Here is a 25730-nt window from a genome sequence, read left to right on the forward strand (position 1 = left end):
CACTGTAGCTCACAGTAGCAGGTGCATACGGCTCAGCCTCTGCCAAACTGCCCGGGAACAGCAAGTCTTGCACACCAAACAGGCAAAAACAAATGAGAGGTAGCACGCAGTCTCATGGGCATGATTGCACACACAAAGGAGGAAGAACGGGATGTGTCCTTCACCCCTGCCATCTCACATAACTCTCCGACCACAGCACCAAGCAGCAGTTTCCTGCAACTGGACCTCCCGCAAATCCACCTCCAGCATCTCCACCCTAAATCCTCCTGCCAGGAAAGCAAACTCAGCTTGGAAGAGTGAGAAATTTGGGATCTGTGGGCTCCTCGTTTCATTTCTGTGTGGCTTGTTTGCCGCTGCAAAGTCAGCCTCCACGCATGCATCGCCAGCAGCGAGACGGAAGCTCTGAAGCCTTCTGCGAAGACTGATACAGACGGATTGTTTTCAAGTCTTGCTCACTCTCCATAGGAGACACCGCCTCTTCCACTGGCTTCCTGACATCACCGGTATTAAGATGCGTCCCTGGTGCCATAAGCAGCTTCCAGTGGATTTTAATGGAGCACACAGACTCAGCGCTTTTGTTTCTAAATGCCTTGCTCAGAGCAGCTGTTGAGAGCCCTGACAGCATTTCATATAAGCAAGAATGCAGGAAGCTGAGAAGTGGGAAAGAAGAGAGCTTGGAAGCAACTCGAAAAGCAGTGTTAATTATTTCATAGAATCATAGAATTATTTTTGTTGGAAGGGACCTTACAGATCATCTTGTTCCAACCCGCCCTGCCATGGGCAGGGACACCTTCCACTAGACCAGGTTGCTCCAAGCCCCGTCCAATCTGGCTGTGAACACCTCCAGGGTTGGGGCAGCCACAGCTTCTCTGGGAAAATTTCATGGAGGAAAAGACACGATGGACACAGCAGGAATGAAACTGCAGTGAGCACATCCCTAAAAACCAGCCCTGGAAACCCGCCAGTCGAGAGGCTCCAAGACCTGAGTCCTTGCTCCAGGGTGCTGTGTCCCTGCTGACACAGCATTAGAAGAGCCCTTGGGGCATGAGATGAAGATGCTTTGGCCCACACATTGGACCTCCCTGCTGTGCCTCTGGGCTTTGCCACTCTCCAAGCCACCATTCAGGGCTCGTGCAGGAGCTGGAGCAAGATGCAAGCTGCAATGGAAACGGGGTTGGAAGGCAACACGGGCATGGCTGATAAGTTTATTTTAAACCCCCGCTCACCCTTCCTCTGCCCAGGACTTCCCTGTGCTCCCTCATACCCATCACCATAACGGGAAGAGTTATCGGAGACGTGCTGGAGTATTTCCACCTCTTCTTGCAGGCTTGGAGAGCCACACATGCAAAGGCTAGTAAATTAGACCATGTCAGGGACTATTCCTGGGTACCACATTGGATGAGGCCACCCCAGGCTGCAGCTAAATTTGGCTGGTTGGACACAAGCCCTGCCATGCCAGGTCCATTAAGACCAGAGGTCTGTGGCCCTGTTTTGCTCAGCAGCAAAGATGTAGCCAAAAGCCCAGCCTCTTGGGGAAGTTTTAGGTAATTTTGGGAGCTACATGGCTCCTTTTTGAGGTGGAGATTATTTTAACCACTCTGCCGCTTCTTGCTCTGGCACTTCGGTGCAGAGCAAGATGTGGAACCCATCTTCTGCGCTGCCAGCCCTTGCTCCCATGGTGCCGGCAAGGTTCACCCTGACTGCAAACCCAGGGTGATCAAATCAAAACACAACAGGGAAAAGGCAGCAGGAGAGGAGCAGCCACGAGTCGGTGCTAAATGCTCAGTGTGATGTAAAATCAGCCTCGGCTGCGTATGCAAAACTCGCCCCATGGAAACGATGCGCATTAGGAAACCAGAGCTGCCCCTGGATACCACACATGTTACGGGGAGATGATTTACATCAAGTCCTTTCTAGAGGAAACTGCCAGCTTTGACAGGCAACAGATTTGACCTCCCTTGACAATTGCCCCAATTTGCTCAGCTCTTTGCTTTATGGATCCTGGCCAGGTTTTGTTTTGGTTGCTTCTTTGTGGGTAATGTTTTTTTTTTTTTTTAAAGTGAATTTAGCACCATTAGAAGATGCCTGACTGACACCCCTGGCGACCGGGGACTCTTTAGCCACACAATGCATGTGTCACCGTGAGGTGCAGAGGCATCTTCTGCTTAAACAGCGGCTGTTTTTAAAACCATCAGCAAATATTCAGTCATAAGAACTGTCCCCACACCACCGCTTGCTTCATGACCTGGGCTAAAGAAGCCTGAAAATTGGATATCTTAGCTGTGGTGGCTAAAGAGGCTTTAGGATTCATCTCATATCATTTTATCCCCATTTTCTTATCACATCAGTAATTCTGCCCTGTTCTATACTTTTGGGGATTTTTTTTTTTAATTTCCTAGAAGTACCGGTGGTTAACCGGGGACCATGCAAAAGGGAAAGATGACGTCAAGGAGCACAGAGCAGCAGTTCGCACAGCTAACAGCTCCATGTTGGTTTTAGTCAACACCTATTTAACTCACCCCACTTACCATCAGAAGGGAAAAAAAAAGAAAAAAAATCTGTTTAAACTGCAACTTTCTTGATGCAGCACTTAGGAGCTGATCCACTTTTCTGCATCCTCCGATGAATTTTTGGGAAAAGATCAAAAAGGTTGAGATTGAGTCCTCCTGATAGCCTCAGGTGACAAACAAGTAGGGAGAGAAGCACACCAAATACTGGAAACGAAGAATAGTTAGCCTATCTTTACCCATGATGATTTTTTTTTCTGCATTTACAAAGCCACCTTCATATCCTTGTGGTGCTATTTCTCCTTAGCAGCCCCTTGCTTTGGTGGGTGGTGGCACATCTCTAAAGCAAGTTCTTTCCTCCACGGGCTGGAGGAGATGCTAAAACTGTAGGACAAGAGCAACTTGGTGGTTATGGGTGGTGGATGCGATGGCCAACAGCCCCACACCAGGTTGGTATTATTGTAACTACATGAACCCAGCCCACTGTTGTCCATCCACAGCTGAACTTGCATGCTGTAGGATCCTGATGCTCTCTCTGTGCTGGACACGATTTCTTACCCCCTCCACAGCTGACCCATGGACCAGCCAGATCAGGCAAGACCAAAGCAACATCCAGGAGCCAGAGAGTGTACTCCCACATGGGCTCTACCAAAAACCTGCTCTGTGCAGCTGGGACAGCCCTGAGCGTGATGCATGGTCTCCTCCACCCTGAAAAGGACTAAGGGACATGTTGGAGGTGTCCAGGCTCTCCCTGTGAGATGGTCTCTGAAGGAAGCACAGGAGCAGGAGAGCGAAGACAGTAACCCCAATAAGCAAACCCAAGCTGCCATGCAGAAATCAAGATCTCATGGTCAGCTAAGAGGAGCAAATGGATCACCCTCTCCTTTCCCTGCCAGCACATGGATGAAGCCAGCAACCACAAAGCCACTGAAACACCTTTTTCTCCGTAACAGTACTCAGGCAAGGTGCAGCTGGGAGAAGGAGAACCTCCCACTGCTGCCCAGGCCGCCTCTGAGCATGCATCGGGCATGGTTCAGCCACTTCATGCAGAGTCTGGCATGGAAGAGTCCTTCAGCCTCTGCCCTGCACTGAAAAGGTCAAATATGATCCTTTTCTAGGACTAGCCATCAAGGAAACAAGACTCTATTTTCTTTCCCTTGCTTTTTTTCTAATATACTATAGTCCATTTTCACTTGATCCAGCTGGAAAATAATGTAGATCTCTTTCCTAGCCCTTGATCTCCAATATTTGGTAATGACAACACTCCTACTAGCCCACCCTTTGTCCCAGATTGACATGGTGCCCCAAATCCCACCACTGTCCCTCTATAATCATGGGCCAATGGGTCTAATCCTCCTAGCCCTCCCTGCCCACGGTGCTGCTCAGCTGCTCATACCTCCATCCCTATCCCTGAAGAGATTCCATCCCAAACCCTGCTCCAATAGCCCGCAATGTGTTGGTGCCCACGAGTCTGTCCCCAGCATTCCAGGAGGGTCTACTGCTCACACCATCACCACGCCTCCACAGGACAATCCCACCCTGTTGCCATTAAAGTCCCAATGCCTCCAGTATCCCAGAGTACCTCAGTGCTTAAAACCCTAGCCAAAGTCCCAGAATACCTCGTTGTCCGGTGCTCTGGCTTCTCCCATAGAGTCATAGAATGGTTTGCGTTGGAAGGGACCTTTGAAGTCCATTTAGTCCAGCCTCCCTGCAATGGGCAGGGACACCTCCCACCAGATCAGGTTGCTCAGAGCCTCGTCCAACCTGGCCTTGAATCATAGAATCATAGAATGACAGAATCATAGAAAGGTTTCAGTTGGAAGGGACCTTAAAGATCATCCAGTTCCAACCCCCTGCCATGGGCAGGGACACCTCCCACTAGACCAAGTTGCTCAAAGCCCTGTCCAACCTGGCCTTGAACATTTCAAGGAATGTTTCCAGGGACAGGGTATCTATCACCTCTCTGGGCAACATGGACCAATGTTTCACCACCCTCAATACAAAAAATTTCTTCCTTAAATCATCTGAATCTCCCCCCTTTTAGTTTAAAAAAATTACCCCTTGTCCTTTTGCAACAGGCCCTGCTAAATAGTCTGTCCCCATAATGCTGTGCTGCCCACAAACTTACCTTAGCATCCTCCAGCATCCCATACCATCCCTGTTTTCCCCACAGCTACTGCAGCCACATTACCCCAGATCCCTAAAAAGGCAATGAATCCCCTGGCCACCTCCCAGCAAAGCATCCAGCATCCCCAGTCTGATCATGCAAAGCCATTTTCTCCAGCTCAAAGCCCCAGACCGGTCTCTTCTAGCCCTTCTGCTGGGGAATTTCAGGTTTGCTGGGGATTTTTGCATGGGGATCTGTATGGGAGCAAGGACAGTTGCTCTTGCAGCTTGGGTAGGGTTAACAGCTTAGAAGTGGTGGCTGGAAGATGCCACAGCAGGAAACCGGTGACCCACTAATAGTCCTTTGCAACCCATATGATTCCTGGTCTCAAGTTTCTGGTGTATCACAGGGGAAGGGAGAGCCGGGGAGGGATGGGGGGAGAAAACTGCCGACACGGTGGAAACATGAAAAATAGCAACAACAAAAAGGAGCAAAAAAAAAAAAAAAATAATCAAAGAGAATAAGTGAGTGCTGATTACACCACAACACAAAGTGATCTTGAGCGAGTGGCAGCCTGCACCGAGCCACCCCCTCCCTTGCACCCCTCCTGCTTCCAACCCCCACTGAGAGACAATGCCCATGGGGAAGGGAGCACAGCATGAAAACAAAATGCATAGGGACATCGAGGGTTGAGTGAACCCACCCTGTCCTCACCGGTTGCCACTGAAGTGTCCCCATGCCTGTGGGGTGACAGTTCCCAGCTCCCACATCCCATTTCCCCCATCTTCCCCGGCAGTACTGCCTCCCCCTAACCACATGGGATGAAGGCATGGGAAAGGAAAGGAGCCTGGAAATCCAGGTGATGGAAAACAGGGTTAAAAGCACGTGCACATGGCAATCCCTGTCCCAAAAGTCCCTTGGACAACACGATAATGCCCCCCCACCCTCCCATTTGCAGCCCAGGGAAACTGAGGCACTGGGGAAGGTTATTCTCCAAGAATGGGGTTAGAGGTTCCTGTTGGGAGAAGATTCTTCTCCACCCCTCCTACCCGTTCGCACTGAGTCTAAATTCATTAGTGCTCATAAAGACCTCAGCACTGCCTTGGTGGGGAAGCGTTGCCTTAGTACAGTGCATTATCTTAATTATCCATGTGGCCTCATCCAGCCACATTGGAATGATTACGGTGTGACTGCCCAAGAGCACAGACCAGTGGCATGTGCCACTTGGGACCTTGCACTTGGAGGTGGCTACAGCCAGCAGCATGGGTACCCCCATCCTGATGAGTCTTCCATGCCCCATAACACCTTATTCCCCTCCTCCAAGCATCGTGGTTAGGGTTTGGGAAGCTGGCAATGCTGCTTGATCCAGCACCAAGTAAGAGTGTATGGTCTCCTTGGTAGAGATAATGTCCAAAGATGCTCCAAGAAGCACCAACATGTCTGAGAAGGGATAAGAACTAAGCTGCACCCCCGCATCACTGGGGCATTAGCAGCATCTCCCCTCCTTCCAGCTCTCCTGCCAGAGGGGGACACATCTGTCCCCATGGCCCTAAAAGCACCTGGGGACAGTGTGCGGCCCCCAGCAGGCAAGGGGGGAGCCACCGGAGCTTATTTCCCAAGGCGCAGGCACAGCTGCAAGCACAGGGAGGCTGCCAAAGTCCGGGAGAAAAACACTGATTAATATCGTCCTCCGGCGGATCTCGCGCTGCAGATGTGCAGGCTGCTGACTCGGCAGCTCCTCACAAGGAGACACGGAGCCAGCAAAGCCACTGGGAATGAGCGCATGTACACGGACCCACGTACCACGTAGCTCCTGGGGGGACAATACGACGTGGGGCAAGGCTGGCACTGGGATGTACAGTGCAGATGTCTCCCTCCCGTCCCATAAGGTCTCCATGGCAAAGCGTCACTCCATCCTCTAATATCTGGTGGCACTCACCATCTTGGGACCAGCAGCCCAACAAGCTGCCTGTGGAGAGGGCTGGGGCAGGCTGCCTGCAGGCTCAAGCAGGTGGCAACGAAGCCGCTTACATCAGCTCCCATGCTGGACGCTGTCCTTGCAAGTATGGAGACCGGAGACCTTTTATTCTAAGGGGTTTTTTTAATTTTATTTTAAGAAAAGCTGAAACTCCAAGCACGCTTCCGCAATAACCCACCACTGGACAGCTGCACGATAATATGCACTCATATTACCCATTCCTAATTAAACCAGAGAGCCTCCTTCTCTGATGAACTAAGCCATTGGAAATTAATCAGCAGCTGACCAATACCAGAGCAAAAATCTGGGAGAAAGACGTTGCCGTCAGCTGGGCCCTGCCTGATTAGACAGGGAAGTAAAGTCCCCCAGCAAACAGGAATCGACTGCCGTGCGTTGGCCCAGCACCGCATCGATTTGTGCGGTTGCATTTAGGAATGCTAATGAGCTTGCACGGAGGCAAAAGGTAATCATTTGTGTAAGAAAATACAGCTCTTGATGGGGTGTTATTTCTAGGAAGAGTTGATTCAACACCAGCTTGGGAACTTCATCTTTGGGGTGGTCAGGAAGAGATGGGGCAGCAGCGAAGGAAGAAGATGGTCCCTGGGCATGAGGCTGATTTCTTTGCTGGACATGGTGGTGGACTTGGGAAGGATGCCTGGTGCAGACCCCATAGGCAGCAGCCCTGCTTCTCAGCTGCTGAGACAGATAGGGCATGGAGGGGCCAAACAGGATACCCCAAAAAGGGAAACGCAGTCCCCATCTGGGGACAGGCTACATCCCTTCCATCCAGCCACTTCTATCCCATTGCCCACTCCTCCCACACTCAACCTGCCTCCTATTGCCCATCCCTGCAACTTAACCACCTCTGTCACATTGCCTGTTCCTCCCACAACAGCTTCAATCCCTCCCATCACAACCACCTCCAGACCGTTGCCCATCCCTCCAACTTAACCACCTTCATCCCATTGCCTGTCCCTCCTGATCAACAACCTCCCTCCAGGTCAAACACCTCCATTCCATTGCCCATTCCTCCCACCCAACCACCTCCATCCCACTGCCCATCTCTCCCACGAGAACCATCCCCAGCCTGTTGCCCATCCCTCCTGGTCAACCACCTCCACCCTCCTGCCCAATCCTCCAGTCAACAACCTCTACCCTGTTACCCATTCCTCCCACAGCAACCACCTCTAGCCCATTGCCCATCCCTCCTGGTCAACCACCTCCCTTCCATTGCTCATCCTTCCCACCCAATCACCTCTATTCCATGGCCCACCTTTCCTATCCAACTACCCCACCACCAGAATCACACCTGGTGTTTCCCACGGGGCCCAATCCACACAGCATCACTCACACTGGGGCCACGATGTGTCCCCCCTCAGTTCCACCACCCAGCTTTTACAGAGCACAGGAGAGGAGCACAAAGGAGACGAGATGCCGGATGGGTCTGGTTGCTGAAAAAGTAGGCTCATACATCTTTAACCACCGCCCAAACTTTGCCAGCTGTGCATTTGTGATGGGCAAGAAAGGAGCCAGGCCTGGGGTACCGCAGGCTCACCAGGACCTCCACACCTCCCTTCCAGCGCAGCACGGCCCCATCAATATTTCATGGCCAACCTTGTGGCTTTGGCAGACTTTTGCTTGGGTTTCATTGTGGTTTTATTCATTCCTTCTCCGCTGTCTGTCCGGTGCTTCCTCATCCAGCACTAATGCGCCATCCCAGGAGACCCTCAGGACGCCCACACTGGCTCCTGAAATATTCATGGGCAGGAACCTCTGGCCAGGGAGACTGCATGGGGCAACTTTGCCTGCAATGGGACTTTGAGCATGGCCCCCAGGGGGTGGATCATCCTTCCCTCCTCTCCTTCCCCACCCTCTGCCAGAACAGGGCACATGAAGAGCCTACCCCCAGCAATGGCGAGAGAATTAGCTGAGCTTCTAATCACAGTTAAAAATGAGTGTCTCCTGTCTGCCCTTGCAATGAGACAAGGAGAGGGGAGGGAAGAAATAAGCAGCAGAGCCCTTTTTTTAGGGACTATGGATAACCACAAAGGAAAATTATTTTAATTTTGGTTTATTCCTTCTTTTTCCTAATGGCAATGCTGTCCCAGGAAGGTTTTGCTGTTGAAAGGAGACAGTACCTCTTGCAGCTACCATGCTTGCCAGGGATGGAGGAACTCATTTGGGTCATCCAAGGCCTTTTTGTCCTATGTGGTCATGGTGGCAAGGCTTGAATCTCCTCTCCTGAATTCATCTCTTTCTGGTGTGCTCTGGAGATGCTGAGCTTCTCTGTGCAGTGAGTCACCTCCCCAAACAGGAGCTGAGCCCAGGCTGGTCCTCCCCCTTCCACCACCCCACAAGGATTTCTTGTAGGGAACCCAGAAGTAATCAGGGAAGGAGCAAAACTCTCTCCATCCCTCTCCTGGAGAAATCAGAGGGGGCAAACCCCAACCCCATGACTTCCCACCCCAAACCCGCTGCCTCTGGGCAGCTGGAGTGCAGCAACCCACCTGGGCAACACGTCCCTTCCTTAAAACTTAATCAGCAGCTGATGAATATTTCACAAAGACAAACAGGCCAGGTAGATAGGGTCAATCTTTTATTCATGAGCATCGGGGGAGGGGAAGGCTGTGGGCAGAGCGATCCAGGCTCAACCAGGTCGTGGACATCTCCCGGTGAAGATCTTACAGCCAAGACCTCTTGCACGGCTGATGCACATCCCTGTCTTGTGGGCATCCTGACAGCATCCATGCCAGGAGATGGAGACGTCCCACCAGTCCCTGCCATGGGGACACACAGCCGTGTTCCCCTGCTGATTTTCACCATGGCACCAGCTCAAGGGATGAAGCAGCGTGAAAGCCTCAGGAAAACAATGTGGGGTGAGGTGATCCCAGGGCTGGGACACACCAGCAAACCTTCTGCCAGCCCAGGAAGAAACCCAATCAAAACGCCCACCTTTCGGCTAAACTGAGACTAAGATTTGCCTGAATTATCATGGAGATCATTTCTGGACTTGCAGCCAAAGCTGGGCTTGCTGTGGAAATGTGGTCACAGGTGCTGGCTGGTCCCTTGCCCACTCCACTGTGCCCACATCCATGTCAGGGAGCCCACGGCTTTGGCCACATTTTTGGAAGACCAACTCTTAAACCCAAGCCCTGCTCTGAATCGAGCAATTATGGACCGACGCTGATCAAGGCAGAATCCTGACCCTTCTGAAAGGCAAAAAAAATGCCCCTTCCTGCATCCTGGCTTGTGAACAGTCCTTAAAGCCCATTTCCAAACTATCCCCAAACCCATTTTGCATCCACAGCCCAGACAGGGCAGAAGCCACATGCGGCTCTGACCTGGCTCTATTCACATGTAACAGACATGAGTCCCTCTGTAATAACATGCTTAATTAAATGCAGCCCGGCCACAAAGGCTGGTGTGACATTTAACTGGCATCTGCAAAGATGCTAACGAGAAAGACGTTAATTATCCAGCTTATTAGATGTCCGCATTATTAACATAACCCTGACGGAATTAACTTGATACAAACTATCCCACAAATATTAATTGCCTAAAACTTCCTCGTAACTCGAAGGTATTAATAAGACAGTAATTATGTATGGATTGTATAGCTGCAAGTTAATGACATGGCAATTTGATTTGTCTCTGAGAAACGCGATAAACCCAAGGAAGTGTTCTCCGAACAATCAATTGATATTTAATTAACGGACAGAACCTGTCGGCGTAAATCTAAATTAAACGCCTGCGACGTCTCGTTTGAAGTGTTATGACAAAGGCTCCTGGGATGTGCTGGTATGGCAAGGGTCTCCCGTGCCGTGTGGTGGGGATGCTGCTGGAGACAGTGAGTGCCAGCATCTCCAGTCTCCACTCCCCACAATGCATGAGGCCATGGGTATGGTCCTCTTCTTCCTCTTTGGCCCAAGGAGAACTTGGGCTGCCCCAAGTTGATGAGAAGGGAGCGCTCACAGCCCCCCCTGCTGAGGTGAGGTGTCACTCTCACCTCCATGACAAGCCCAGATTCAGCAAACATGTCCCCATCAGGTGCCCTTCTGCAGCTGTCACTTGAGAAAATGGTTGAAGGTCTCAAAGGTCTTCTTGTAGGGAGACCTTCAAGATTACCTCTCTAGCCACCCTATCAGTTGAGCAGTAAGATGAAGGGCTAGAGACTCCCTACTGGTGTTCAAACAAGAGACCGGCAAACTAAGCAGAAGTGGGAGCAATAAACTCCTGGAGTGGAAAGTGTTTGGGCATGAAAGAACCCCTAAAAGCGGCCTCAGAAAGCAAAGAACCCGCCCTAAGACGTAAGAGGGACGGTGAACATGTGGGGTGTCCACTCAGCTCGAGTTCGTGCTCTGTCTCTTGTGGCTAGGGTTGATCAGGCCCAGCATTTTGATCTGCACATACCATGGCCAAAGTGCAAACCCCAAATAAACCTACCTCAGCCCCTGCCACCAGCAGGTCTTTCCTTTGAGCCAGCTGATGAAAACAGTGGTCCTCTACCTTTGGGTTGTGCCTGTATCTAGATGGGCTTCGCGCCTCGCAGCTGGAAGTGGGCCAGCAGCCCCATCCCCATGGTGAGGAAGATGATGGTCCAGCCTCTCCATTTCCATAGCTGTTGATGCCTCCAGTTACCAGCATCATCCCCCAGGCAGGCAGGATGAGACCCACGGGAGCAGGGGAAGAGCTGGTCCTACGGTACACATCACCTAGGAGCGGTTGGCGGCTCGAGGCTCCCCTTCGCCCTCCCAGCTGCCTCCCCCACCTCTCTTCCCTTCCCTTTATGTAAATTGAAAATAACAATTAGTTTATTTTTGCTTGTGCAAATTACAGCTCGCGCTCCCAGGGAGCAGACAGCTGCCAGGGCTGCGCTCCAGCCTCGGCCTGTTACATGAATAAATAACCTGGTGTTGTGGTGGGGGGGAAAGATGCTCTACCTGCCCCCCTCCCGTTCCCCCTGCTCTCATCCATGGAAAGGGAGGAAAGGGCGGGGAAAAAAAAAAAACAAAAAACAAGAAGCCTTTGGATTCAGCCGGGTTGGGTAATTAGGCACTAAACTGATGACTTAATTGGGGAGCTTGGCAGGCCAGGATGAGGAGATGTGGGGCCAGCGTGGGGGGATGAGGTGACTCCTGGGCGTTGGGGACGATGACCCCAAGGAGAGCTGCCCTGCACGGGCAGCTGGGACAGCAAAGGGCTACAGCTGATGAGACCTGATCAGCAGCAGACCTGAGGACTGACACTGTCATTGCATGTTTCCCGCAGCTGGTTTTCCTATGGACATTGGTGGCAGTACATTCTGCATCCCACAGCCCACCTCTTGCATCCCACCACCTGCACACGTGGGTATCAGTGCACGCACCTGCACAGGGTAGGGATGAGCTATAGCACCCAATAAATAGTTAACAAACATGCCTGGAGTGAGTTGGTATTGCTGGTAATGGTTGGCGTTGCATCTTTGATGGAGCTTGTCCGGTCCGGGAAGGGTGGACTGGGAAGTGCCGGGCTCCTTCTTGATCCTTATGCATGAGCCAGCGCATTCCCTTCCTCCTGGCACAGCAGCAGTGACAGCCAACACACGGTGCCGTGGCACTGCTCACACAGCCACAGGGACCTGCTGCGAGGGAGCATCCCATATTCCGTATCCCATATCTCATATCCCATATCCTGCATCCCAATTCCCATATCCGATTTGTCACATCCCTTATCCCGCCTGCCATAACCTGTATCCTGCATCCCACATGCCTTATCCCGCATGCCACTACCTGCACCCCACATCCAATGTTCTGTATCCTTGCATTCTGCATCTCAGCTCCTGCACCCTATCTCCCATATCCTGCATCCAACCTTCTGCATCCTATATCCCACCTCCTGCATCTCACCTCCTGCGTCCCATACCCATAGCCTGCATCCTACTACCTGCATTTCACATCCCTGTATTCTTGCATCCTACATCCCACCTCCTCCAGCCCATATCCTGAATCCTACCTGCTCCATCGTACATCCTGTATCCCATATCCCACCTGCTGCGTCCCGCACCCATATCCTGCATCCTACTACCTGCATCCCACATCCAATGTCCTGTATCCTTGCATCCTACATCCCACCTCCTGCATCCTGTATCCCAACTCCTGCACCCCACTACCTGCATCCCACACCCATAGTCTGTATCCCACTACCTGCATCCCACAGACAGCATTCTATATCCTTACATCCCACATCCTGTATCCTATATCCCACCCCCTGCATCCCACTACCTGCATCCCACATCCCATGCCCTGTATCCCTGCATCCTGCACCCCACCTCCTGCATCCCACACCCATATCCTGTATCCCACTACCTGCATCCCACCGCCAATGTCTTGTATCCATGCATCCTGCATTCCTCCTCCTGCACCGCACCTCCTGCATCCCAATTCCTGCATCCCACACCCATACCCTGCATCCCACTACCTGCATCCCACTACCTGCATCCCACATCCAATGTCTTGTATCTCTGTATCTTGCATCCCACTACCTGCATCCCTCATGCAGTATCCTGTGTCCTTGCATCCCACACCCCGCCTCCTGCATCCCACATCCTGCATCCCACCTTCCGCAGTACCATCATCCCTGGGCGATGCAGTCCCACAGGAAAGCAAGGAATTTGGGATCAAAACTCAGCTGGGATCCCATTCCCAGTACGTATGGGGGTTTTCCCATGTGCCGGCTGTCGGGAAGGGTCTCAGCTCCCGCCGAGGTTAGGGGTGATATCTGTGGAACAGGGATGCACCGGCTGTGGGAAGGCAGAGGGCTCTGGGTTTCGCTAGGAATAAATCTCAGCCGTAGGGATGAGTCACAGAAGTGCCAAAGCAAGTGAGCCTGTGACCTGGCAGAAGCAAATGAGCTTGGTTTTTGCCAAGGTGATATATCGATATATATGGGTTTGTTTATATATATGTATTTTTTTTTATATATATGTATTTTTATACGTATTTGTATTTATATATGGTGAGCGTGGCAGCGTTCGGCTCCCGGGACTGCAAAAGCATCAAGGCGGCAGCCGAGCCCGGAGCACCAGAGGGAGAGAACATGCAAAAGGCAAACTTTGGCCGAGCCAGAATATAAAGATCATCTCAAGCCAAAAAATATCCACTCCAAATGGAGCCCGGGCACGGCTCGCAGCGGGTCAGCCCCCAGGGTGGCCTCTCGGAGCCGGCCCTGCGAACCGCCAAGGCTTTCGTTTTGTTGGGGGCTGTATTTTGCTGTGGATTTAATTTATTTGTGCTTTAACTGCTGCACGCAGCCCCAGAAATTTGTGGGGGCCCAGCAGCCCAACCCCGCTTTCCGAACCGTGCTTTAACATCCCAGGGCTGGAATTCGCGTCTTACCGAGATGTCGGGATTTGTGCGGAACAGGCTGCGGTGGGAAAGCGGTCGGGTATTAGCATCAATAATTAAGGAGGAAGGAACAAGGGGCACTTCGGCGATGCCGCATCGATCGGGCCGTTGCGGTTTTCTGACCCTTTGCAGAAGCTCGGTTATCCGCACCCATCCGGCTAATCGCTGCTCAGGGACGACACGGAGCGCAGGGCACCGGTGGGTGGGTGGCTTTGCTGGGGCTCGTAACCGGTGCTGGGCACCCAGCGCGTTGCTTTGGTGAGGTTCCTCAGGATGCTGCTGCTTTGGGGACCGCGTGTCCCCCAAAAATCATCCCTCCGCATATTCAGGAAAGGGATATAAAACCCATCAGCGGGGACAACCGGAGGAGATTTGGCTCTTTCCCAGCTCAGAGGTGCCTTCAAGCGTGCGTCAAGGTGCAAGTAAAGCTTGAAAATGGATTTAAAAAGCTCTGCAGGAGGGTGGTAGGGAGGGGTATGTCCCCACACCCCCACCCCAAGAGTCAGCCACCCCTATGGGGTTGGGGTGAGACCATGGGGTTGCTGCTTTCACCCCCCAAAGCCGCAGAGCTGGGGTGCAGGAGACACCCAGGATGGGTGCAGGGGATGCGGATCCTCACAGGAGGGAGCGTGCGGTGTCCTGAGGTCCCGCATCCCCAACGCAGCCCCCAAAGAGCGGCAACCTCTTGGGAAAAGAGGCTGCAGCCTCCTCGGAGATCAGGGGAAAGGGGGAAAAAAGCTTTAAAAAAAGAAATCAGAGCGACCCAAAAAGCCACGCACCCTCCTGCGGCACGCATACGTGGTACGCCGTGATGTCCACAGCCCCGGCGACACATGCCAAGGTGCCACCCCGTCCCGCAACACACATTCCCCCCTCCCAAAATGTGTCCCAACACGCTTCAAGCACGCACACGCAGCCCCGCCATGCTGCGCCAACCCCGGGTCCCACAGCAGAGCTCAACATACCGCAGCCACCCCAAAAAGATGCTGCAAACCCCACCAGGGAGCACCCAGCTGCCCCCCGCTTCCAGCCCATGGTGTGGGGAAGGCGGCGGGGGGGAGCGTTCAGCCCACCCCACCAAGGAGACAAGTCATAAACCAGCCCCATCCAGGCATAAAGCGCTTCAGTTTTTATTATTTCTTCACCCAACAGGAGCGCGGCCGGACCCAGGAGAGTCACCCCCAGGGGATAAGCAAAGCAGAAGGGTGAGATTCCACCCCTGACCCCCCTCCCAAATCTTCCCAGGGAGCTGCTGTAGGGCCAGGTGCCCCGTGGAGGACCACCATTAATGGGCGGCAATAACACCCCGTGCCCCGCTCCAGCTCTTTCCCTGCTTGGGGAAAAATAAGTAAATAAATAAAAATAACAAAAAAAAAAAAAATCACAGTGGTGCAAAGAGTTGTGGGGGGTGACACCCCTGCTCCCTTGCCCAAAGCTGCTCCTGGAGGATTGGGGATGAAAGGAAAGGAGGGGGAGTAACACCACCATCACCAAAATAATCTGCTCCCGGGGTGGCGACGTGGTGAGACCCAGGTCGTATCTTCCCCAACTTGGTGCACAATGAAAGAAAATAAATATAAATCGAAGAAAAGGCGGATGGAGGGGCCAAGCGGTGCTGGGCACCAAGGTGAGGGGGGAAAATCAGGTGTCCTCAGCCCCAAAGCACTGCCTTCGCTCCCCCGAGGCGGCGGGGAAGGGCGTCCCAGGGCAGGAGGCGATGGCAGCTGCCCCACGGCATCGCAAAGCATCACGCCGGACCCCAGGGTGAGACCCCATGGGGCAGCGCTCCCCCCCACAAAACACCCCACAGCCCCAAAGCCAGCTCTGCTCCTCCAGCCAGCCCCACTGCGGCCGGAAAAAGGGGCACCAGCCCCCCGGGGACACCTGGGACATGCCCACAGGGAACCTGGGCCACGGTGAGATCCAGGGGGGAGGGAAGAGTTGAGGGGAACTGTGGTCCCCGGGATGGTTTGGGGAAGGTGCTGGCCCCAAACCTCCTCTTCTCCTCCCCAAAACCTCCTTATTTAGTCACAGCACAGGCAGCTGGAAGCGCTCTCCGCCCCCACCTCCCCCCCCAAAAAAAAATGTTCCAAGAAGTGGGGGGGATGTTGGGAAGTAAAAAAAAAAAAAAAAGTTGGGGAATAACCCAGCAGGGAGCTGAGATTCACCCCAAAATAAAAAGAAACAGGGAGAGGAGGCAACGTCCTGCCGGACGGGCAGCAGGATGGGTTATTTTTATTTCGAGCCAGGTTTGCAAAGCTTTTTCAGCTCAAAAAAATTAGTTAGATACCAAGCAGAGCTCAGGCTGCTCAAAAACCCTCTGGAAGAGAATTAAATATCAAAAAGCCGGAAGAAAAGAGGAGGAGGAGGAGGTCTGGGGGGTGCAGGGCAGGCAGAGCCAGAGGGTCCTGGGGTGACACACACCCCGCAAAGCCTGGGGACAGCACGGCCGTGATTTATGGAGGGCGGCAGGAGGAAACCCGCCGCAAGCCAGCGCGCCGGGACAGCTTCCGGCTGCGGCTGAGCCTGGGCAAAAATATAGGAGGCAAACAAAAAAAATATAGAAGAAATAGGGGAAAAATAATATATACAGAAAAAAGGGGAAAATAATATAAATAGGGGAAAATAATATATATAAATAGGGAAAATATATATAAAATTTCGGAAAAAATAATATGTATATATAAAGGGGAAAATAATAGATATATTAATAGGGAAAAATTATATATCTATAAAAATAGGGAAAATTTATATATAAATAGGGAAAAAAATATATATATAATAAAAATAGGGGAAAGCTGCAAGCAGGACGGCCGCGCTCGGAGCAGAGCTACCCGGGACACATGTCTCTGCAAACAGTCCCAGGAAAAAACAAAAAAAATATAAAATAAAACAAACAATCCAAAACATTTGTAAAAATACCACCCCTAAAACTTTCATTTAGGGACAGTGTGCATTTGGGTTGTTTTGGTTTTTTTTTTTTCTTTTTTTTTTTTTCTCTCCCGTAATTAAAAAACTCAAAAGGGAAAAGTTAAAAGAAAAATCATTTATTACCGTTTAAAAATCAAGCTCATCGGGATGGTGTCGGACAAGCCGGGACAAAACCGGATCCGGGCTGGGGCGAAGGTGACTTTTCAGCGGCCGAGGGGACGAAGGTCTCCGGGACACCTTGGAACCCTCTGACCGGAGGGGGAAAAAAAACCTCAGTACCCGGCTAGAAAATAAAAAAATAATAATAAAAAAAAAACAGGCAGGAGAAGTGAAAAGCCAGAGTTCAGCGGGGCAGAGGCGATGGTGGTCCCTGGCTCACAAGTGATGGTCAACGCTGGATTTGTCCCCACGCCGCGACCCCTCGCCCGGCGGGAGCTCGGAGAAGGTTTTACACCAGTATCGGGACTGGAAGGGAAGCAGCAGCGAACCCCAAATGAAAAGGCGATGCTGAGGGGGCCCCCCCGGTTGAGAGAAAACCCGACCCAGGCTCTAGTTGAATATAAGTTTTTTTTGTTTTTTTGTTTTTTTTATCTTGATGCAACATCGTTAAAACCGTCACAAATCGAAACAACAGGTCGTTAAAAACGCTTCGCACGATCAGTACCTAAAATGCACCAGGCTCCCAAGCTCGCTTTGTCCGCAAGACCCTTGTGTTTTCCCCCCAAGATTAATTATTTTTTTTTTTTTAAATAGTTTTTCTTTTTTAAATAAGCAACTTGTTAAAAAAGAAACAAACAACCCAGCCCGCTCCTCCGCGCAGGATCGGCCCCGCTTTCGCTCCAAGCGCAATTGCACGAGTTATTATTATTTTCTTTTTTTTTTTTTTTTTTGCGCAAGAAATAATGTGCATTTTCTTTCCTTCTTCCAACATCGAGGTTAAAATAATATTCCGTTTCCCGAGGGTTAATAAATAAATCTGGTGCATAGTGAGATAGCAGCCAACCGTTTGCAGTCCATATATTACTATATTGCCTTTCAGGTCACCCTAAAATTGTTACCTCTCCCCCCGTCCCACACACCACCCCCCCCCACTATTTTTTTAAGAGCATAGATAATTTTAAATCTCTATAAAACAGTATTATGTAACCCAATTGATTCCTGTATATAGTGCATTCGGCTTCTTCCCAACATCGTTAAATTAACTCGGATATTATTTGCATGCTATTACATACAAACTTTTAAGACTCGTGTATTTTTTTTTTTCTTTTCTAAAGGATTTTAGGTTTGGTTTTTTTTTTTTCGTAAATCACCAAGCAAAATATAGGCTCAAGGAAAAAAAAAAAAAAAAGGCAAAAAACTAACTAATTTCTACATATTTACAAGGGTAAATAAGTTAAATGTGGCTCAGGTTTGCCGGCCGGGGGGAAGGGGGGGGCGCGGCGGGGCCGGGCAGGGCTCAGCGCTGCCGGGGATCCCCCCGGCCGATCCGTGGCGACCCCTTGAAAATGAAAATAAAAATCAAATTGGGGGGGAGAAGGGGGGTGAAACACGCAGGATGGGGGGGGTGGGGTGGGTGGACGTTGAGGGAGGGGGGAGAAGCCACCTGGATGGCGCTGATGCTCCCGGGGGGGGTGGGGAGGCGCGCCGTACACGTCCCGCATGCAGGCTGGCTCCAGGTCTGCCGTTCCCCCCCCCCCCACCCCGCAATGGGGTGTGGGGGGTTCGACTTCCCCCTCCCCAAAATTTCAGGGGGAAAAAATAATAATAATATTATTTTTCTTTTTTGTACAAGCAGAGGGTTCTCTCTCCCCACGTGGGAAGGGGTGAGGAAGAGGAGGGGGGGGAAAAAAAGGGGACCCCCCTACACACACACACATAACCCCCCCACCCCCGGGGGGTTTGCGGCTCACATGAAGAAGTCGGCGGCGGGTTTGGGGGCGGCGGCTGGGGAGGGCTCCCTCGGGAAACCCCGGCCGGCTAATTTCTCATATTTTTCTTTGTACAGATCCCTTTCCTTGGCCAAGCGGGTCACCTCCTGCTTGAGTTGCTCCACCTGGCTCTGGAGTTGACATTTCTCGTTCTCCAAGATGTGCCTTTGCTGGACCCGCTTGTAACGGCAGGATTGAGCGTAGCCCCGGTTCTTCAAGGTCCTCCTCTTCTGCTTGAGGCGGATCACCTCCTCCTTGCTGAAGCCCCGCAGCTGCCGGTTGAGCTCCCGCACCGACATACTCACCAACTGATCGTCGGAGAAGCGGTCCTCCAAGCGCAGGTGGTGGTGATGATGGTGGTGATGACCGGGATGGTGATGGGCGGCCGGCGGTAGCTCCTCGCCACCGAAAGGCTGAGGCCGGAAAGGCTCGTAACCTTGATGGTGATGATGATGATGGTGAGGGGCACCGATCAACGCCTCCACCGCGTCCTCCGGCGTCAGGTTGAGAGCTTCGGGGTTGAGGTGATGCTGGTAACCCGACATCCAGTACAGCTCCTCCAGCTGCGGTTTGGAGCCCAGGGAGGCGGCGGTGGTAGTCGGGGGACCCGGAACCGGTTGCCCACCGGGACTGGGAGCGCAGAAACTGGGCGAGGAAGGCACGGAGGAGCAGGGCGTGCTGAGCGGGGTGGAGGAGAGGGAGCCGGCGGGTAGACGGTGGCACAGCCGCTCCGCCTCCGCCGGTTCCTTCTTCACTTCGAACTTCATCAGGTCGAAATCGTTGACGTATTCGATGGCGAGGGGGCTGGTGGGCAGCTCCGCGCTCATGGCCAGCTCCGAGGCCATCTCAGTCCATGGAGGGACCGGGGGTTGATCCCCCGGGCACCGCCGTTCAAAGAGGCTTAGGGGTCCCGAAGGCTTCGGGAGCCTCCTACCGCCGGGCTCCGGGACTCCGGCTGCGGGGCGATCGGCTGCCCCGACGGGGCTCCGCTCCCGGGGGCGGCCGGGCTCCGGGAGCCTCCGACGGGGCTTCGCTGTGGGGTTCAGCCCGAGCTCCGGGAGCCTCCGACGGTGCTCTCCTCCGGGATGCAGCCGAGCTCCGGGACCTTCGGAGGGGGCTCTGCCTCGGGATGCGGGGTTCAGCCGGGCTCCGGGACTCTCCGACGGGACTTTGCTGCGAGGTTCAGCCCGGCTCCGCTGTCGGGATCAGCCGGGCTCCGGGATTCTCCGACGGGACTCTGCTCCGGGTTGCAGGCAGATCCCTCCGTCGGGGCTTTGCTCCGGGGCTCCGCACCGCTCTGCGAAGCGGGGTTGAGGGGTTTCGCTGCAGGAGCTTCCTTCGGGGTTCCGGGACCCTTCTCCGGGACTCGGCTCCGGGCTGCAGCCGGGTTCCAGGACCCTTCCTCGGGGGCTCGACTCCGAGTTGCAGCCGGACTCCGGCACCCTCCTCCGGGCTGGCAGCTCTCCCCGCACCGGGAAGCGGAGCCCCGTGGGTGCGGGACCGGACTCTCTCCAGCACGACCGGGCGAGTCTCCGCCACTGCCTGCGGCCGCTTCCCAATGGCGAGGAACAGGCAGCGCCCTGCCCGCCCCTTCCTGCCTTCCCCTGGCACCTGCCCCGGCCCCACCTCCCCGGGCTGCGAGCCTTCCCCTGCCCTCCTCCTCCCGGACACGGCGCCCCGGGGGCGGGGGCGGCACCCCCTGCCCGTTCCCTGCCCGCGCCCGGCGCTGCCGCCGCCGCCGAAGAGCTGAATGGAGCCCGAGCGCCTTATATAGGGGGGAACGCGGCCCGGCCCCGCCTCCCGGGGGCGGGACCAGCCGCTCGCCCACCTATCGGCGAGGCGCTGGCCCGTCTCGATTTGCATATCCCCATGGTAACGCCCCCCCCCCCCCCCCGGGGTGGTTGTCTATCTCCGCCGGGCTCGGAGATCGGAGGAGCGGAGGGGGGACCGTGCCCCGGGCATCCCCCCTGCGTGCCCCGGGCATCCCCCCTGCATCCCCCGGGCATCCCTCCTGCATCCCCCCGGCATTCCCCCCTTCCCCCCCCAGGCATCCCCCCGGACATCCCCCAGGATCACCTCTTTATCCCCCCCAGGCATCACCCCTACATCCTCTGGCGCATCCCCCCTTCATCCACCCCGGGCACCCCTACTGCATCCCCCTGCATGCTCTGGGCATCCTCCCTTCCCCACCCCGGGCATCCCTCTTCCCCCCCTGCATCCCTCCCTTACCCTCACAGGCATCCCCTGGGCATCCCCCCTGCATCCCTCCTGCATCCTCCCTACATCACCCAGGCATCCTCCCTTCTTCCCCTCCAGGCATCCCCCCTGCATCCCCCTGGGATCCCCCCCTGTCAACCCCCGGCTTCACCCCCGCAGCACCCACCGACCAGCCCACACCGGGCTGAGCGAGGAGCTGGGGGGAAAATATAGTAAAGAAATTACAATTTCCTCACAAAGAGATGGGAAAGACCCCAAATTCGGCATTATCAAGCCCAAAATCAGGTTGCGCGCCGCCTTGCTGCATCCCGTGTCCCTGTGGGCACCAGGCCCAGTGTCGGGGTGCAGCCCCTTCCCCACTTCCGTTGTTCCAGGTGGGAGCAGCTGGGCTCATCCTTGCAGGAAAAAAAAAAATAAAAATATATATTTTTCAGATTTTGGGGAATTTTTCGGGGTGTTCCCACAAGCCGTTGGTGGTCAGGGAGCATCCGCCTGCATGTGCGCTGGTGAGGCTGGACCAGTTTTCGCTGCCACCTCCGGCTTCGTGTCGCGGGAGGTGACATTTTGCGCTTGACACATGGCGAGGAGCGTCACGAGGAGCGTCACCAGCTCGAGGACACAAGGACTGCGACCATGGGGTGGCAATGGGGTGCTGAGCCCAGTGCGGGATGAGACCCTGGCCTGGATGTCGCCGCGCTGGTCCAAACCCTGTCACCTCATGCCTGGTGCAGCACGGGAGGGGACAAGGATGTTTGGGAGTGAGAGCTGGGGTTCACGCTGGTGGGGTTGGGTGGGGTCAGCTTTAGGATGGGGACATGCGCTGAAGTCACACAGCAGCCTGGGCACAGCTGGTCCCCACAGCAAGGTGATGGAGGGAAACTGAGGCACAGGGGCGGCCGCCATCGAATTGTCCCACCAAACCCCAAGGGACGAGCAGCTTCAAGTCACAGGGGCTGTTGCCACCCACCTCCCACATAGCAGCCCCTCTTGGGACCCAGGATTGCCCCCAGCGCCCCGCAGGATGCGGCCCAGAGTCCCACTGCATCCCACCCTGGCTGCATCCTGCCCCACTGCACCCCATGGGACGTGTGTGTGGGGGGTGACAGTCCCGACGTGGGGACACTGCCCTCCATGGGTGCTAATTCAAAAAAGCGGGGATTATTTGGGCCTAATTAATGCAAAAAAGGCTTTTTTTTTCAGGGTGGGGGAGAAAACCCTTTATCTTGCCGCATTCCCAGCAATTAAAATCCTCCATCATTTTTTTTTTTACTGGATCTGGCCTCTGGAGGGTTTGGCGTTCTTGTTGTCCCCATCCATGTCTTTTTCCTATCAAAGTAAAACTGTGTTGGGGCAGATGGGGGGGGAGGGTTGTCCCCCCCCGGGCAGGGTCATGGATGCAGGTAAAGCCCCATGTGTGTCCCCTGGGACCCCGGCGACACTGCTGGTTATCCCATATTGGACAGCCTGGGATACAAATGTCCCATACTGGAGACCCCAAACGTGGGCAGGGGATAACAGGATCCCCCCCACCTTGGGAAGGGAGGGGGCAGAGAAGGGGACAAGAAGGTCATTTTGATATTTTTGCAAGATATTTGCAAGAAAAAAACCCTTTCATGGGATGTTTTTAACCCGCATTTCCTTAATTGTGTGACCCCAAACGCAGCAGCAGTGTCAGCAGTGGGATATTGGGGTCCCACATGGGGCAGGAGTGGCAGGGGGGGGGGGTCCAGGATGCGGTGTCACCTCCCTACCCCCGGCACTGCCATGTCCCTCACACCCTGGGGACACCCGCCCCCCATCAGCAGCTGCCACCCACCATGGGACAGGAGCGACGAAGGGATTAAGAACAGGCTGGGCTCCAACGGGACCGTCGCTCGCCTGCGTCACCACCACCCGGGGGGGTAATTTTAGCGGGGTGGCCGGGTACAGTCACACTGCCGGGGCAGCGCGGCTGGGCCCCGTGGCATGTCACCAGCCCTCCCCACCAAAGCCAAACCGGTCATCTAAGTTTACTCGCAGGCGATCGAGTGACATAACCAGGTTGGTGGCCTCGGGGATGGCAGCGGGATGGCGTCACCTTTCGCTTTTAGAGCGGGCAGCTCGTGTGCCCCTTTAACCCTTCGAGCGGGGCCGGGTGCTCCCGCGAGTGCTGCCTCAGTTTCCCCAGTTGGTTGATGGCGCACAGCACCCGGTCTGGGGTGCTGCTGGCTGGGGAAGCCCTCACGGGGACATCAGCCCATGGCGAGGGTGACGGCCACCACGATTCACCCCCACGAGCCGGCAGTACCATCTTGGCGATGCTCCACCAGCATCCGCAGCGCGAATCCAGGTATTGCTGCCTGGAGAAGGGTCGGAAATGATTCTGGGAGGAAAAATCATGCAAAGAGGCTGATGCCCACGGTGGGACCAGGTTTGAGCATCGAAGAGGAGGTGGAGAAGGAGGGCAGGGGACAGCCACCCTGACGACAGGCAGAAAAGTGAGCTGGCGGGTGATGGCACCTGCTTCCCCGGCAGGGGACCAAGAACTGTGCCAGCAGCGCCCGTCCCAGGAGGGTTTTCCAGGAAATGTTTACGATGTCCTCCAGAAACGCTGCCCTGTGCCACCCCTCCGGCCAAGGCACCCCCCAGGGCATGTCCTTGCCAGGGCTGGGGGGCCCTGGGACAGCCCATCTACGCTCCCAGCACCGCAGCGTCCCCAGCTTCATGGAAAGGCCAGATAAACCAAGGGGGCCCATCACCGAGGCGTCGGGGCTGCCGGGGATGGGGTGAGGAACCTGTCAGGATTCGGCGACACCTCTCCAGGGGCCGCGTTTATCCCTCCTCGGAAATTAATCACCCCCAAGCAGCGCTTTAACGACAGCCGGCAATAAATTACAATCCTCCCCGGGAAGGGAGCAGCGGCGCCGGTGGGCGGCAGAGCCGTGGCTCTCAGCGAGCTACTCATTGCCTCGCTTAATTAGTGCAGCACGAGCCTTAATCCCCGTTAGGCTGCTCGTCAGGGAGCTGCGGCCACGGGAAGCACCGAAGTTCCCGGCCGCCATCACCCCGCCATCCCTGGGGACTCGTAACATCATCGTTTCCTCCAATTTAGTGAATTTAGGGTTGGTTTTTTTTTAGGAAAGCATCACGTGAAGAAACATCCTTTCTGGGTAAAGAGGGGAGGGGGGGAAAGTTATAATAATTAAGACCCTTAATTTGGGGAGCAGAGCGGCCCCTCCGCCAGCATTAGCAGCCCCTTGAGGGGATGTTTGTGCCCCGTATCGCTGAAAAAAAGCCACGCTCCGACCGGGCACCCCGGGGAAGATACTCTTTATTTACATATCAAAACACACGGGTTAATAAAAGACATTTAATATCAACGGAGATGATGAAGTTTTTCTTAAAAAAAACAGCTCGCTGGACACGTGCTGGGGTACGAGAGCCGCCCCCAGGGGGGTACCCGCCGATCCCCGTGATGGCTGGGGGGATGCTGGGGACGCAGCCACCCCAAACTGGTCTCCAAGTGGCACTAAACCCCCCGCCCAATCGCCGGTTCTGCAGCAGGCACCATCCTTTAAGGGGAGCCCAGGGAGGTGACAGGCATTAATGACATCGTGCCTTTGGTGGCATCCCATGCCCTGAGTCACCCGAGCCAGGGGACAAATCCCTCACCACGAGCCAGGCGGGGGGGGGAGCACCCCGTGGTGCTCAAGACCCCACCATGGGGTGAACGCACCCCTGGGTGCTCACCTGGGGAAGGGAAACCCTCGTGGGGACCTGGTTACAGGGGGGTGAAACCGCAGCCGTCAGCCCTTTGACGGAGCCGTGGTGCACCTGAGCCCGTGGCATCACGGTGGCTCTGTCACCCACCCCACCGCTGAGCACACCTGGGTGCGGGGTCCCCAGGGAGCCCCCGCGCTCGCCCACGTCCCTGCTGCTGCCTTTTTTCCCCGCGGGGCTTAGCCCGAAGGTGCTGCGATTGAGGGGCAGGGGATGGGCAAATCCGGCCGCCCTGCGTGGCTGCTCCCGGCTCTCGGCACTTCTTGGCAAGGGGACATGCTGCAGCTGTCCCCAAAATCGCATCCGTGTGGGGGAACAGCATCTACCCCCCCCGCCCCGAAATCCACGTGGAAATTGTACCTACGGATGCAAAAAACCATCGCGCTACCAGTTGCACGGCCGGCAGTACTGGGCTCGGCACAATGTCCTTTTGCTTGGATTTAGATGGATCCCCAAAAACCCAGAAAGAGCCAGTTCGGGTCTCCCAAAAGAGACCAAACTCCGGCTGGGATGGGGAAAGGTGTGGGTCAGAGTGCAACGGGCCATGGGAGATCCTGATGGAGCATTTGGTGGGAGCTCAATGCTGCTTCCAACACACTTTTCCACTAGGGATGCTCTTGGCACACGGCTCCGCTCCAAAGAATCTCCTCCCAAAAGCAAGGGGATGGGGCACGACGGATGCTCTGGGCATGGACAGATTTGGGCTGAGCCGTGTGGGGGCTTTACACCTCGTTACATCCCAGCACGGTGACTCGTCCCCAGTGTAACGGCCAACCTGGATGCGGGCACGTCGCGTGATTAAGCTCCTCAGATCTCCGTGTCACCTCATGTCCAGGCCACCAGCAGAGCCACGATCTGCAGGAGGACCGATGGGGGTGGGAGCATCCAAGGAGCCTGGTGACCAGGCCCACCTTCAATAAA

At 54.6% G+C, this 25730-nt stretch overlaps 1 protein-coding gene across 1 annotated transcript; it reads right to left on the reverse strand.

Annotated features, from left to right (window-relative positions):
- Nucleotides 1-17458: 17458 nt before the first annotated feature.
- On the reverse strand, nt 17459-20557 carry MAFA (MAF bZIP transcription factor A). Its single transcript, XM_063327654.1, has one exon. The coding sequence runs from the start codon at nt 19676-19678 to the stop codon at nt 18812-18814; it is 867 nt and encodes a 288-aa protein (XP_063183724.1). The 5' UTR covers nt 19679-20557; the 3' UTR covers nt 17459-18811.
- Nucleotides 20558-25730: the final 5173 nt, after the last annotated feature.

This window comes from Chroicocephalus ridibundus, chromosome 2 (assembly GCF_963924245.1).
Source record: "Chroicocephalus ridibundus chromosome 2, bChrRid1.1, whole genome shotgun sequence".
Lineage (NCBI taxonomy): Eukaryota > Metazoa > Chordata > Aves > Charadriiformes > Laridae > Chroicocephalus > Chroicocephalus ridibundus.